Consider the following 16,006-nt stretch of genomic DNA (forward strand, 5'->3'; position numbering starts at 1 on the left):
ACCAGTATGAAACATGGTCCTTAATTTGAGGAGAAATTTTATGAGATCGTATGTCTGGAGCATAGCATTGTATGACAGGAGACTGTGGGAAAACCGGATCAGAAGAGAGTCTAAGCGATTGAGATGAGGTGCTACAGAAGAATGTTGAAAAGTAGGTGCACTGATAAGATTCTCCGCAGAATCGGCGAGCAAAGGAACATCAGAAAAAAAGACAAGAAAGAACAGGAGGACGTCTGTAAAAACGTAAGGGATTAACTTCCATGTGCCGGCCGCGGTGGTCTCGCGGTTCTAGGCGCGCAGTCCGGAACCGCGCGACTGCTACGGTCGCAGGTTCGAATCCTGTCTCGGGCATGGATGTTTGTGATGTCCTTAGGTTAGTTAGGTTTAAGTAGTTCTAAGTTCTAGGGGACTCATGACCACTGCTGTTAAGTCCCATAGTGCTCATAGCCATTATTAACTTCCATTGTAATAGAGGGAGTTGTATGGGGTAAAAACTACAGAGGAAGACAGAGAATACTGCCAACAGATAATTGAGGATGTAGGTTGTAGGTTGTAAGTGCTACTCTGAGACGAAAAGGTTGGCACGAGAAAGGAATTATTAGTTAGCCACATCAAACCAGTCAGAAGACTGATGACTCAAATGAGAGAGAGAGAGAGAGAGAGAGAGAGAGAGAGAGAGAGAGAGAGAGAGAGAGAGAGAGAGTAGCAGAGAAAGAGAGAAGAGAGAGATAAATCTGGAGAAAATGGTGGACAGGGCTACTGTCTAGCACTCTCTGAATCGATATAGGCCAGGAGACGACAGGCAACACGCTGCCTAGCACGACAGAGGCCTCGAAGATACGACACAACCACCGGCTGTAAGACGATAGAAATGTAACGACGGCTGCTGTCCAAATTAATGGTGATGCGAAGCAAGGGTAATCGGGTTGTGTACTCAATAGCACCCCATACGGCCACGCCCATATGGCGATGACGAATTCCCGAGAACGTTCGTCTTCCTCTGATACTGCACACAGGAAGACGTCCTTCGTGGTGCTGTTCGCAGGACCCAGACACGACTAAAACGACGTGGTGGCACTCGTACGTCCAGTGATGTCTTCGGGTGGACATCTCTCAGCGCGCCTCTCCTGCAACCACGTCAAGACGAGACGCAACAATGGCTTCCGCTGGCAGTGCGTAGTGGTCCAGACGCCGTCGCATTGTCGTGTGGATACTTTTCTCTTGCCGCAAACAAGTCCGTTTCCTGACCCTTGGTGTGCGATTTGAGTGTAGAGTCCAGCGCACAATATCAGGTCTCGGCTGATCAGTAAAAAAATGTCAAATCAAAACACCTTCAGCCGTCTAAATCTATCATTTTATTTTATTGGTGTAACCCGTTTCAGCGTTACATTACGCCATGTTCGTGCCCGCTGACGGTGTTCAGTGAGTGGTATCCGTAGATTTCTTATTAAGACAGCGATGCCTTCGATCATGATGATAATCAAAGGGATCGCTATGTTACGAAGAAATCTACGGATACCAGTGACTGAATTATGTCCCATATTTCGACTGTGAAAGAGGTGGGATTCTTCTTATATGTCGGTCATTGGACCAGAAGATGGCAAGCTGAAGCAGATTGCACCAATAAAATAGAAACGGAAATTTAGACGGATGAACGTGTTTTTATTCGACATTTTATAACGATCAATATGTCTTTTCATCTCAGGCGTTAGTTGCCTGGGGCCTCTGAGACCCAGCGTCGCATCTAGTATGGTCCTACTGAATCCATCGATTCCATACTCGCGCGACGGTCGTGGGATCAAGACCAACGCGGACCGGCAAACCGCCCTCACGGTGGACCACGACACTGCCACTGTAGAACTCCGAAACGTGCTGGTTCTCCCTGTCACACGTTCTTCTCAATACATTTTCTTGTATACAGATTATGTATGGCGTTACTCCTGCTGAATGCGGTAGCGCTCAAATGCAAATTATTTGCATATCCAAGCATGTAGAAGATAACATTAGTGAAGCCGAAAGTTTAAATTTCGCGGTAAAGAAATCGTCCACGGAGGAGAATCGTAGAAACATACCGTCGTTTGACCAGCACACGGACTCCTGTGAGGAGGATATAGCTATAAGCATCGCTGACGTACAGAAACAACTGAAAGGGTTTAAATCAATTAAGTCGCCATTTCCGGATAGAATCCCAGTTCGGTTTTGCAAGGAATTCAAATGGTTCAATTGGCTCTGGGCACTATAGGACTTAACATCTGAGGTCATCAGTCCCCTAGAACTTAGAACTGCTTAAACCTAACTAACCTAAGGACGTCACATATCCATGCCCGAGGCAGGATTCGAACCTGCGACCGTAGCAGCACCACGGTTCCGGACTAAAGGGCCTGGAACCTCTCCAGCACAGCGGCCGGCTTTACAAAGAGTATTGGCCCCTTACTGAGCTTCATTTCCCACGAATCTCCGGCCCATCGCAAAGTCCCGAGCAACTGGAAAAAAACACAGGTGACTCCTGTGTAGAAGAAGGTTAAAAAAACGAACCCGCAGTGTTACAGACCAATATCCATTACATCGATTTGTTTCAGAGTCCTTCAACATATTCGCAGTTCGAATACAACAAATTTCCTTGAGAGGGAAAAGCTTCTGTCCACAAATCAGCACGGTATAGAACGCTTCACTCCTGCGAAACTCCACTTGTTCTTTACTCACATGATATCCTGTGAACTAAGTACGGAAGGTAACAGGTGGATTCCATATTCGTACATGACTGTAAAGCATTTGAGAGGATGCCACACTGCCGGTTGTTAACGAATGTACAAGCATATGGAATAGGTTCCGGATGTGTAAGTGGTTCGAAGACTCATTAAGTAACGGAACCCAAGATGGTGAGTGTTGTGTTCAACAGAGGCAAGGGTATTGTCAGGAATGCCCATGAGAAGTTCGGCATAACCACTGTTTATTTTCTGTATACATAAATGATCTGGAGGACAGTGTAAGCAGCAGTCTTCCGTTGTTTGCTGATGATGCGGTGTTCTGCGAGAAGGTGTATGCGTTGAGTGACTGAAGAAAGATACAAGTTGACATATTCAAAATTTCTAATTGCTGTGATGAATGGCAGTTACATCTAAATGTAGATAAACGTTATTTTATGCAGGGAAAGAGGAGATACAAATCCATAATGTTTGAAAAAGTCACTAGTAATGTGCTTCTTGACACAGTCATATCGATTAAATATCTAGACGTAACGTTGCAAAGCAATACGAAATAAAATGAGCTTTTAATGATTGTAGTAGGGAAGGCGAAGTAGTTATATTCGGAGAATTTTAGGAAAGTGTAGTTAGTCTGTAATGGAGACTGCGTGTAGGACACTAGAACGACCCAATGTTGAATATTGTTCGAGTATTTGGGATCCGCGTCAGGTCGGATTGAAAGAAGACAGGGAAGAAATTCAGAGGCGCGTAGCTAGATTTGTTACCGGTAGGTTCGATCACCACGGTGTTACCGAGATCGGGAATTGCAATGGAATCCGCAGAGGAAAGGGGACGTTCTTTTCGAGGAACACTACTGATAAAATTTATAGAACCGGTTTTGAGTGTGACTGCAGAACGATTCTACTGCCGCCAAAGTACAGTTCGAGTAGGGGCCACGAAGATAAGATAGAGATGAAGGCTCTTTTTGCGAGTGGAACAAGACAGGAAATGGGTGGTAGTGGTACAGGGTGCCCTCCATGACTGAGCGTAGGGTGATTTACGGTGCATGGTCGTACATGTAGATATGGTACACATCATGCTAATATGAGGACTGCTGCATGCTGCATTCGAGGTGTTGAAGTTTTAGTGACCGGCGGCAGTAACCTACAATGGACGTGTTTTCTCTCGTATTGTGTTCCCGACATATTTCATCTGACTCGTATTTTGTAGTTGTAACAAATACTCTCATATAACGCTATGAGAGGACTTATTCTTTTATCAAATTCGATTCTGGTTCGTTTTCACGCTGTCGTTTGTTAAATATATTTCCTTCATTTCGCATATATTTTCTCTGTACAGTTAAAATGATTGTCTTACTGTTGCCGGCCGGGGTGGCCGAGCGGTTCTAGGCGCTACAGTCTGGAACCGCGCGACCGCTACGCTCGCAGGTTCGAATCCTGCCTCGGGCATGGATGTGTGTGATGTCCTTAGGTTAATTAGGTTTACGTAGTTCTATGTTCTAGGGGACTGATGACCTCAGAAGTTAAGTCCCATAGTGCTCAAGGCATTTGAACCATTTTTTATTACTGTTTCCGGTTTGTAAAGGAGAGTAACATCCAATAAGAATAAGACACGGATATTTGTAATTACTGTTAAAAGTTTGTACACCATCTGATAAACACAAAAACATGTACTTTATAGAAAAACACAGCATTAGATGTAAATTTCACGATGAAAAAGTAAACTACAAAAAACATACCACGTGAAATCTCAAAACGAAAAGCAAATTTGAGAGAGCAAGAAAGTGACTTGGTATCTCGGAAATTCCTTTCACTTTGCCACAAAAGAAAGAAGATAACCTACGTGTCGTATTAGCGTGCGGATGTTTTTCAACATTGAAGTCTTCCTTTACTCTGTAGCACGTTTCATCAAAGTCCATCAAACCGGTGACAGTAGGCAAACAATTCATTACAGATGTGTTTTTCAGTTCTCCGGGAAGGCGATAACGATGGAGCTTTTATACAGCCTCTCTACAATAATGCTGATATATTTTGATAAGACGAAAAGTAATGAAAAAAGACATGTCTGCTGTCGAACTATTCCAACTCTGGAAGGCACAATAACTAAGTAAGCATCTTTGCTTAGTTTACAGATCTGCGTCAGCAATGTCGTGACGGAACGCAAGAACAAATCTGCAATAAACTGATCGCCCGTTCCAAACGAGTTGACAGATTTTGATAAAAACTGTATCTGGCTACGGTTTAAACGCCGAAAGGCAGTCGCGCACCATTATTTCACGATAAATGGTTCCTTAAGTGAAGTGGCTCGTTTCTTGAGTAGAGGAGTACAGTTTCCTGAAGGCCCACTACCTCAGACTTGCAGTTCCTCTTTGTATCTCTTATCCCGACGCTGAAGGAGAAAAACGACGCTCGTCCCTTATTTAAGAGTAGATGCTTCTTGTAATACGGAAGAAGATCTCCAGCTATTTGAAGCCCTCGACCCCGAGGCGAAAGCGACCATGACACAGTAAGAAAGATCCGGGATCACGTGGCGGCAGGCTTTTGTGTTTATTCCTGTTCTCAGCGGAATTACTTGAGCAAGCAAAGTGTTCCAATTACTGGCTTCAAATGGCTCTGAGGACTATGAGACTTAACTGCTGAGGTCATCAGTCCCCTGTTCCAATTACTAATCAGGTACCAGCGTCGTCCTACTTCTAGTTACTAGGTTGATTAATTTCACTTGGCTAGCAGAACTTTAAAGTTTCGTTATACTTTAACAAATATGTAAATACTCGTTTCAGTGGTTTAATAGATATTGGAGGCATTATAATCTATCTATGTTCATAAAAGCTGTACATCTCTAGGTTAAAGTGACATCGCTAGAATATTCCTCAGTTCTGTTGTAGATATGTGGATAGAAGAACATATCCGTTACAGTTCCTAAATTTTCTAGATGAGTAGAAAACTGAGAACAACGATATCTAACCTAATACGAGGAACTTCAATCGAATGTTCGCGATAGTGAAATAGTCCTAGTAAAGGCAATGAGCAGTGAAATGAAGAACAGCCAAACAGCCTAAGCGCGAATAACACACACAATGAATAAGTACCTGAATTTAATGACAACTAGTATCTGCAACGTAAAGCACTTCACTAGATTCAACGCACATTTATCCGTCACCTACACTAAACAAAGATGACAAATGCACACTTTTACACATTGTGAAATGAAGATTTTATACTCTGAAAAAGAATTAACTTTAGAATAATGAGCCGGTTTCTTAGCTTAAAATGCTGTGTGTCTAAACTTTCCATCGCAGAAACACGCTATCAGAGATTTTTATAATCATTTACAACTAGAAGCATTCATTTTCATTGCTGACTGCATGATGTTTTGCAGACCGGAAATGTGTATATTTGATTCCAAGATTTAGGAAAAATACATAAATCGTAATATTAGCATAATTACATAAAAACCTCATAAATGTTGTCAAGAATTATTGTAAGAGGCACACGAAACACGTAGTTTTCACTCCTTTTTGTTGGATACTTATGTGGTTCGACAAAGCCGCACAAAAAAATTGAATCACATACAAAAGGATCAGTATTTCCTTTCTTTTTTATTAATTTTAGATAGCACATTCTTGTCAAAGTTCACGTTTGTTTCTTTCCCTGAAAGAATCTTACATCACTGTTTCATCTATTTATGTATATTACGAATGTATTTGTGTAATGGCAAAGCTTTCGTGGGAATTAAGGTAAATTTCCAATTTGTCATATAAGCTATTTTTTCTTATATTCAGTTTCTATGTCAACCGAAATTCGTCTACATTTCTACAAAAATAGTAACAAAATAGTACATTTAAAAATCTGAATCTATGGTCTTCTCAATACATGTAATATCGCTGAAATAATTATGTAAACGCAGTGTCCTGTGTCGGGAACCAATTTATTCCGCTACTTTGACGGAGAGATACGATATTCCTGTAAAAAAACGCATAATCAACGCATTTTGCAATATTTTTAACCACATTCGTTACATAGGTGAGCAAATGGAGAGATTTTGAGATGCTTGCTCATTTCCGACTATTCGGAAACACACGTCTGCAATTCACTTCGCCATCTGTGCAGTAAACGAGACTCTTAAAGAAGAAACACTGCACCACATAATATGTGAAATGGCGTATAAGATATATAGATATATAGTTCTTTTAAAGGAAAATAGCTGTAAAACTAATTGTCAACGATCTTGTTTTGAACATAGAGCGCAATTTCTTTACAGACTAACGTTTCCAAAAGCTTCTCTCCACAAACGTAAAGGAAATGAAAGAACAAGTATTTATAATGTGCCCGTGAAGGCACATTTTATACATTCCAAAATGTTTTATATACTACGGAATAGTGAAAGTTCTGTCGCGAACAGTTAGGCGCCGTTACTTCCGATGCTGGCGTCTCGGTGGCTGTAGAAGTGTCACGAGGTAAGGAGGCGGCGTGCGCACGTCATTCTCCCGCGCGTTGAAGTCTCCGGCGCTGCGGCGTACGCAGCTTCCACCAGTCAATGAAACCCGCCTCGTATGTTAGCAGCGCGTCGTCCTTGGCTCCAATCTTGCCGTGTTACACATCCCATTCCGCCGCCCACCAGCCACAAGCTACACCAACACAGGCGTTTCGTCTGATCTAATGAAGATATGTATTTTCGAACGATGCGCAGAAACCCACCAACTTTTTATTTATTTTTTTTTTTTTTAATCTTCAGTTCACATTCAATGAATTGTAAGTGTTTAAGCAGTTGGAAGCACATTGTTATGACGGGAAACCAGCGTCAACAAAATTACCGCAAAATTCTAACGTATCGATAGATCTCGCTGACTGCCAGCTGCGCTACGTCAGAAGACAATGGAGCTTTCATTGCATTACGATGAAAGTTTTTAAACGTATTTACCGCTCATAAGCGATTAGTTAGTTTTTGGTTACGATGCATAGCTAAAAATCCACTTGCTCTCGCAAAATTATAAGCATCTAAGGGCAATGAATTCGGCAGCAGATACTGTTGATTCGTCACGCACCAAAACACTCATAGTGAATAATATGAGTGTAGAACAGAGAGATTATATTGATATCCAGTAAACGTACGACTTCTTACGTTGTATAGATCTTTTCTTACCTGCCAGTTGGTAACAAAATTATTTATTCACTCGAGAAAACACTTGAGAACATTGTGGTAGTAGCCATATTCGACAACAGCTACAAACAAGTGAATGAATAAATAGTAAGACTTGCACAAATTTCATTCAATAGTTGACGCGCCTGGAAATCCACCACAGAGAGAGAAAAACAGAAACGGCCAGATTGTTTCGTCGGCAAAGTTCACTGACGATATCTTCTCCCACAATCATCCAAGTAACAACGTAGAGTACGTCTTTAAAGAGAGCTGCATAGAAAATCTTCGACCAAGTGCCATTGTTGACGTTATTCAGTGTGAGCAAGCATATTATTTTAAAACATTCATTTCCAGTTCGTCGTCTTAACGAGCACAATGCGTGTGCCATACGACAAATCTACTTAATAATGTAGATACACTTGTAACTAGTCAGCTATCAGTTTTCAGCAAAGAGGCAGTTTCAGACGAAGATTATTAGAGAACTGAACGCAACGTTCTGCACCTCATCTTCTGGCGATGTTGATGACGAGACGAGTAGAAAATGAGTGGACTTTTTGCGGGCATTAGCTGGTAACACAAAAAGATTTCGTTTGCTAGGGTGATTACAAGCATATCACGAAAGCGGCCGTTAGCCAGATAACAACACGTGACATTCCAGAGCTTCATAATCTATTTAGATACTTTTTATACTTATTGCAGTCATCTGTAAAATACTGCTTTGTCCAGTTTATATACTGTTGATTCCGATGACCAAAAAGATCGAATTCGACATCATGCAAACTGGATAACAACAAAAACAGCTCAATGCGGGTGTATTTATTGTTTTCTTGTTCACACTCTATTTATTACGATGTCACAAGAGTCTAATTCGATAGTCTGCAGACTCGAACACGAGAAATAGATTTCAGAGACTAAGGAAATAAAAAGGGCATCATAACCGACATATTTGTCTCGGGAAATAATTGTTAAGCCTTAGGTGCGCATTTTTAACTAGATCATGTGTTTCTGTCCCTCTGGATCGTATTTAGAGCTAAGTAGTATTCCCGTACATAGACGAGTTGCAGAACAACTACTTAGGTCTGGAGATGAACCAGAATGATCGAAACTTGTAATCTAATTAAAACTGTGCAACTGAGACGGGACAAATGGCTGTGAGCACTGTGCGACTTAACTTCTGAGGTCATCAGTCGCCTAGAACTTAGAACTAATTAAACCTAAGTAACGTAAGAACATTACACACGTCAATGCCCGAAGCAGGATTCGAACCTGCGCCTGGAGCGGACGCTCGTCTCCAGACTGTTGCGCCTAGAACCGCACGGCCACTCCGGCCGGCGAGACGGGACAAAAAATGAGAATTATATAAGAAATAAAAAAAGGAAAAAGTATTGATTTTTCTCCGAGAAGTTCTTAGTAGCAGCCGGCTCCAGCATATACGGAAGCTGCAAGATAGTCTATTTAGATGTTATATTTTGTATTTTTCCGTTATTATGTATCTGTTTCCGCATTTCATCTACGTAGGACACTGACTACGATTTAATAAATAACTGTCATAAACGAAGCAGGGAAGTAAGAGAATTCGTACACTCGTCTGATGTAGCAAATATATTGCCCTATTGCATCACCAGCCGTCACTGTTAGACACTTTCCCCGGACGACACAGTTCGCTTTTAACGGCGGAGGCACGGAATCGAAACATCGAGCTGACGTCACACGCAGGGAGGTAACTGTCGCATTACCCGAGTCACTGTGGGTGCTCGCCCCTTAACGGGTTTTAAACGGGCTTAATAGCGCCGTTAAGGCGCGCGCGATAAAACGGCGGGATATTGGCCGGAGCGTTTAAAGTGCGCCCCGTGTGAGTACCTGAGGCAGTGGACGAGCAGCAAGAGGGCGACGAGCGCGTGGCGGCTGCGGCAGCGGGCCGGCCGCCTAGGAGCGTGCTGGAGCGGCATGCTGGAGCTGCTGCATGGTGCGGTCAACCCATGCCTCGCGGCGCGGAGCGGCGAGAACGTTCGCGGAGAGCGCGGCGCGACACGGCGCGACAGCGGTGCAGAGTGCGGCGTGGCGAGGCGCTCGGCGGGCCGGCTCGACCGCCACTGGAGGCGCGCCGCCGCAGACGCCGCCGCCGCAGCGGCCGCCCCGCCCCCGGCCGCCCATTGGCCGCCGGCCGGCACCGCCCCCCGCCACCCCACGGCCGCCGGGGGCGGGCACGGCGCCGCCGCCGCCGCGTCTCCGGCACCACCGCGGCTGCTGCGGCGGGGTGCTCCGCAAATCTCAGAGGATCCATCCCTACGATCCGAAACCAGCATTAGCCTTGTGATCATCAACCTGTCAGCATACTCGTATTACGGCAAGTTGACAAAGCGAAAGAGAGGTGAGACAACTAGGGTGGTCCATTGATAGTGACCGGGTCACAAATCTCACGGAATAAGCGTCAAACAGAAAAACTACAAAGAACGAAACTTGTCTAGCTTGAAGCGGGAAACCAGATGGTGCTATGCTTGGCCCGCTAGATGGCGCTGTCATAGCTTAAACGGATATTAACTGCGTCTTTTAATATAGGAAACCCCATTTTCTATTACAAATTTGTGTAGTACGTAAAGAACTATGAATCTTTTAGTTGGACGACTTTCTTCGCTTTGTGACAGATAGCACTGAATAGTCATAAACGTATAACTACATCTACATCTACAGCCATACTCCGAAAGCCACCTGACGGTGTGTGGCGGAGGGTACCTTGAGTACCTCTATCGGCTCTCCCTTCTATTCCTGTCTCGAATTGTTCGTGGAAAGAAGTATTGTCGGTATGCCTCTCTGTGGGCTCTAATCTCTCTGATTTAATCCTCATGGTCTCTTCGCGCGATATACGTAGGAGGGAGCAATATACTGCTTGACTCCTCGGTGAGGGTATGTTCTCGATACTTCAACAAAAGCCCGTACCGAGCTACTGAGCGTCTTTCCTACAGATTCTTCCACTGGAGTTTATCTATCATCTCTGTAACGCTTTCGCGACTACTAAATGATCCCGTAACGAAGCGCGCTGCTCTCCGTTGGATCTTCTCTATCTCTTCTATCAACCCTGTCTGGTACGGATCCCACATTGCTGAGCAGTATTCAAGCAATGGGCGAACAAGCGTACTGTAACCTGCTTCCTTTGTTTTCGGATTGCATTTCCTTAGGATTCTTCCAATGAATCACGTAACATTCCGCCAGTATGGACGGTATTTGCTTCGTGATACATTACCCGGGTTAAAATGGACCGTTTACCAATTGCGGAAAAGGTCGATATCGTGTTGATGTATGGCTATTGTGATCATAATGCCCAACGGGCGTGGGCTATGTATGCTGCTTGGTATCCTGGACGACATCATCCAAGTGTCCGGACCGTTCGCCGGATAGTTACGCTATTTGAGGGAACAGGAAGTGTTAAGCTACATGTGAAACGTCAACCACGACCTGCAACAAATGATGCCCAAGTAGGTGTTTTAGCTGCTGTCGCGGCTAATCCCCAGATCAGTTGCAGACAAATTGTGTGAGAATCGGGAATCTCAAAAACGTCGGCGCTGAGAATGCTACGTCAACATCGATTGCACCCGTACGATACTTCTGTGCACCAGGAATTGCATCGCAACGACTCTGAACGTCGTGCACAGTTCTGCCACTGGGCACAAGACAAATTACGGGACGATGACAGATTTTTCCCACGCGTTCTATTTAGCGTCGAAGAGTCATTCATCAGCAGCGGTAACGTAAACGGGCATAATACGCATTATTGGGCAACGGAAAATCCACAATGGCTGCGACAAGTGGAACATCAGCGACCTGGGAGGAAGGATAATTGGCCCCCATTTTATCGATGGCAATCTAAATGGTGCAATTATGCTTATTCCCTAGGTAATGTTCTTCCGATGTTACTACAAGATGTTTCACTGCATGACAGAATGGCGATGTACTTCCAACATGATGGATGTCCGCCCCATAGATCGCGTGCGGTTGAAGCAGTATTGAATAGCATATTTCATGACAGGTGGATTGGTTGTCGAAGCACCATACATACCATGGCCCTCACGTTCACTGGATCTGGCGTCCCCGGATTTCTTTCTGTGGGGAAAGTTGAAGGATATTCGCTATCGTGATCCACCGACAACGCCTCATAACGTGCGTCAGTGTATTGTCAAGGTATGTGCGATCATAACGGAAGGCGAACTACTCGCTGTTGAGAGGAATGTCGTTACACCTTTTGCCAAATGCATTGAGGCTGACGGACATCATTTTGAGCATTTATTGCATTAATGTGGTATTTACAGGTAATCACGCAGCAGCATGCGTTCTCAGAAGCGAAGGTTCGCAAAGGTACATGTATCACATTGGAACAACCGAAATAAAATGTTCCAACGTACCGACATTCTGTACTTTAATTTAAAAAACCTACCTGTTACCAATGTTCGTCTAAAATTGTGAGCCATATGTTTTTGACTATTGCAGTACCATCTATCACAAAGCGAAAAAAGTGGTCCAACTAAAACATTCATACTTCTTTACGTACTACATGAATGTGTAGTAAAAAATTGGGGTTCCTTTTTTTTAAAAACGCAGTTGATATCCGTTTGATCTATGGCAGCGCCATCTAGCAGGCCAACCATAGCGCCATCTGGTTTCCCCCTTCAAGCTAGAAAGTTTCGCTCTTTGCAGTTTGTTCGTTTGACGCTTATTTCGTGAGATATTTGGCTCGGTCACGATCAATGGACCACCCTGTATACGTGTTTATGATAAATCCCTTATTTCAAAAATGTTAATCTTCTTCATACCTCCTCTGTGTTACCACAGATGACGTGTCACTGATCTCATTTGTACTAAGACTCCACCGTCCTGATAGTAATACATAAGTTCCAATAAATGTTCACCAACCTGCAGTCTTCTACAGTTGTTGTCAGCCTCACAGAAAACAGCACCTAGATCGTGAATCCGTTATCTGAGGCTGTAACAAACTCTTAGCGAGGAACTGTTGTTTTAAAGATAATTACGATCAGTTTGTTTTTATTAGCAAACACGAGAAACTGCACAATTACATTCCACTTTAGTGTCACCAATAAATTTTGTTCTTCGACAAGTTAATGACTACGTATTTCCGTAATTACTGTTACACTATTATCAACTATATGTTCCAAATAAAACCATTCATTCCCAATCAACTCTGATCTTACAGGCGAACCACTTAACCCGCCATCCAAGTTAGACGCTTTTCTTTTAGCAGTTGTTCATTATTGTATACTGTTTATTAATACTTGTAAAATAATGGAATGATTGCACGTTATCGAGAGATGCTTTAAATATGAAGTGCAAGTAAACGCTCTTTTGTTTGTCTAATATTAATAACTGAAAGTCGACCGCTGTGGCCGAACTGTTCTAGGCGCTTCAGTCCGGAACTGCGCTGCTGCTACGGTCGCTGGTTCGAATCCCGCCGCGGGCATGGATGTGTGTGATGTCCTTAGGTTAGTTAGGTTTAAGTAGTTTTGAGTCTAAGGGACTGATGACCTCAGATATTAAGTCCCATAGTGCTTAGAGCCATTTGAACCCTTTGAATAACTGAAGATTATCATTTTGGTGTGCAACTTCCGAATGCAGTAGTCAATCGCGGAGAAGGACCATAATTTAGGCGATTTTTCTCACGATACCCGTACCGAACAAACCATCTATCACCGATACCGCACGCCACATTACGTCATCTTGTCACTTCTGCCTTCTCAGATGCTCTAAGAACAGCTTCTTGTACCGGAAAATGATGGCTGCAAAGCCAGAAATATTACAGTATTATCAGCTGTATCCACAGACCTGGAAAACAGGTATATAAAAGAAATCGTTAATTAAGAGAAAGGTGAATAACTCATACAAATGTTTGATACAGCACTGAATGACGTCAAGTTTTATCCACAAATGTTAATTTTGCCTACCTTTTGTGATAAGACAAATTTCCCATCTGTAATGAATAGCCGCGCCGGATTAGCTGAGCGGTCTAGGGCGCTGCAGTCATGGACTGTGCGGCTGGTCCCGGCGGAGGTTCGAGTCCTCCCTCGGGCATGGGTCTGTGTGTTTGTCCTTAGGATAATTTAGGTTAAATACTGTGTAAGCTTAAGCACTGATGACCTTAGCAGTTAAGTCCCATTAGATTTCACGCACATTTGAACATTTCTTTTATTTTAATTAAGTGGACAAATAGCATAAGAAATGAGTATATGTACAACATTGAAAAGAAGAAGGGGCAGGATGGAGGGCGTTTGTTAAGATATCAAGGAATAAGAATGATTCCAATGGCTCTGAGCACTATGCGACTTAACTTCTGAGATCATCAGTTTTGTAATGAATATCTTGTCAAATCCTATGAAGCAAATTATGATTTACGGTGGCAGTTGCTTGTCTTATCCGCTGTCGAACCTTCTCGACGTTTACCGGAAGCGAAGGGACAAACACTCTTGTCTTTGAAATAGCCCCGTACACAGAAGTCCGTTGTGATTAAATCAGGTGATCGTTGTGGCCGCGATATTGTCCCTCTTCGTCTAAGCCAAGTCGGCAATCCCTACAGAGGTACGCGACAACTTCATGATGATAATGTGTTTGCGCCGATCTTACTTGAAAATAAATCTCTGGTCATATCCTGTTGTAACTGAGGGATATGGTAATGATCAAGCACTCCACGTGCTATATTCCAGTTCCAGTTGACTCGGTTAAAAAGAAATGATCGCAAATCTTGTTACAACTTACAGCGCAAAAAACATTTATGTACGTCCCGTACATGTTCAATTACGTGACGTGGTATCTACTCATCCCATATCCCCACATTATGCCGATTCACTTTCCGCAGGTATGGAAGTATGCTTCGTCACTGAACACAATTATCTTACGAAAATCATCTTCAGTCTGCATTTCTTAAACATTTCTACAAAAAATTCAGCTTGTTTATCTTTTTCACTATTTCCAAACCTTGCAACAGTTCAGAATTGTGGGGTTTCAATAACATGCATTTCTGTAACTCTTTCCGCACTGTAACACTAGGCATATTCAATTGTACGCTTGCACGTCTCGTTGATTTACCAGGTTGCGGATGTAAGACTGCCGAACGCTGCCTTCAAATGCTACGACAGAGACTGTTGACCGTCACTGACCCGGCGGTTTACACGATGTAGAGGCAGTTTCGGTTAAACGGTTGCACCAATTAATAACAGTCTGTCACTGAAGTGGTGGCTTCCAAAATTTAGCCCCGAGCTGTCTCTGAACTGAAGTAGCGGATTTGCTTTCATCAAACCAAAGCAACAGTGGGCACGCTCTGCACCTTTACACGATTCCATGATGCCTGTTGGTATAGCTCGTTCGCGCATACCATCTAGCGGAAGCGTCAGGAACTAACAGTATTAGGCAGGAATAATACTTGGATATACTATAATCACCGCCATATCAAACGATTCTGTAAGTTGTTTAGACTGTTCACAATTAAAGATTACTTTTGTATAACTAATTTATTAACAACCTGCACATTGCACACAACCAAACTACTAAACACTTAAGCGAATTCAACATACACGATAAATATTAGTCCGGATATTGCAAACATAAACATTGCACTAATTAATTTGGTTATCCACTTACATTTGAACAATTATTTTATCGAATTAATGTAGAATGAGTCAGTTTACAGGATATGTACACATGATTGACATTAAAGAACGCTTTTCTTTTGGTATATTAATGCAACTACACGTAAAAACAAGGTATATTTCTTTTCTCTTTTTCCCCATAGGCTACTACTACTACAACTACTACTACTACGTGATCAGGCCCAGTGGACCGCACGCATCTACAAGTTTCCTCCTCCACTGTATTCTGTCCATTGCTGCTTTCCGCCATTCGTCCACATCTATTGACATTTGTTTTAAATCTTGATGGAGTCCATCCCTCCAACGCTTCTTGGGTCTCCCTGGCGGTCTCTTTCCTGTAGGTTTGAAATCCAGAAGCTTCCGAGGCCATCTGTGGTCCTCCATCCGGGCCACATGGCCGGTCCACTGCATTCGTTTGGCTTTTACAGCTCCTGCTATGTTGGGCTGCTGGTATAGTTCCTCAATGTCTTGGTTGTATCTGATCCCCATAGGCTACCAGTTTTTAAATAGAATTCG

The 16,006-nt window shown here is 43.2% G+C and overlaps 1 protein-coding gene across 1 annotated transcript in view; it reads right to left on the reverse strand.

The window, feature by feature from the left end:
- LOC126272956 (protein Wnt-2) overlaps positions 1-9,933 on the reverse strand; it is a 1,102,555-nt gene extending 1,092,622 nt beyond the window's left edge. Inside the window, exon 1 of the mRNA XM_049976275.1 lies at positions 9,705-9,933. Coding sequence (XP_049832232.1) covers positions 9,705-9,793 — 89 coding nt within the window. The 5' untranslated portion in view covers positions 9,794-9,933. The remainder of the gene's footprint in view (positions 1-9,704) is intronic.
- Between the last annotated feature and the right edge of the window lie 6,073 nt (positions 9,934-16,006).

This window comes from Schistocerca gregaria, chromosome 5, assembly GCF_023897955.1.
Source record: "Schistocerca gregaria isolate iqSchGreg1 chromosome 5, iqSchGreg1.2, whole genome shotgun sequence".
In the NCBI taxonomy this organism is placed as follows: domain Eukaryota; kingdom Metazoa; phylum Arthropoda; class Insecta; order Orthoptera; family Acrididae; genus Schistocerca; species Schistocerca gregaria.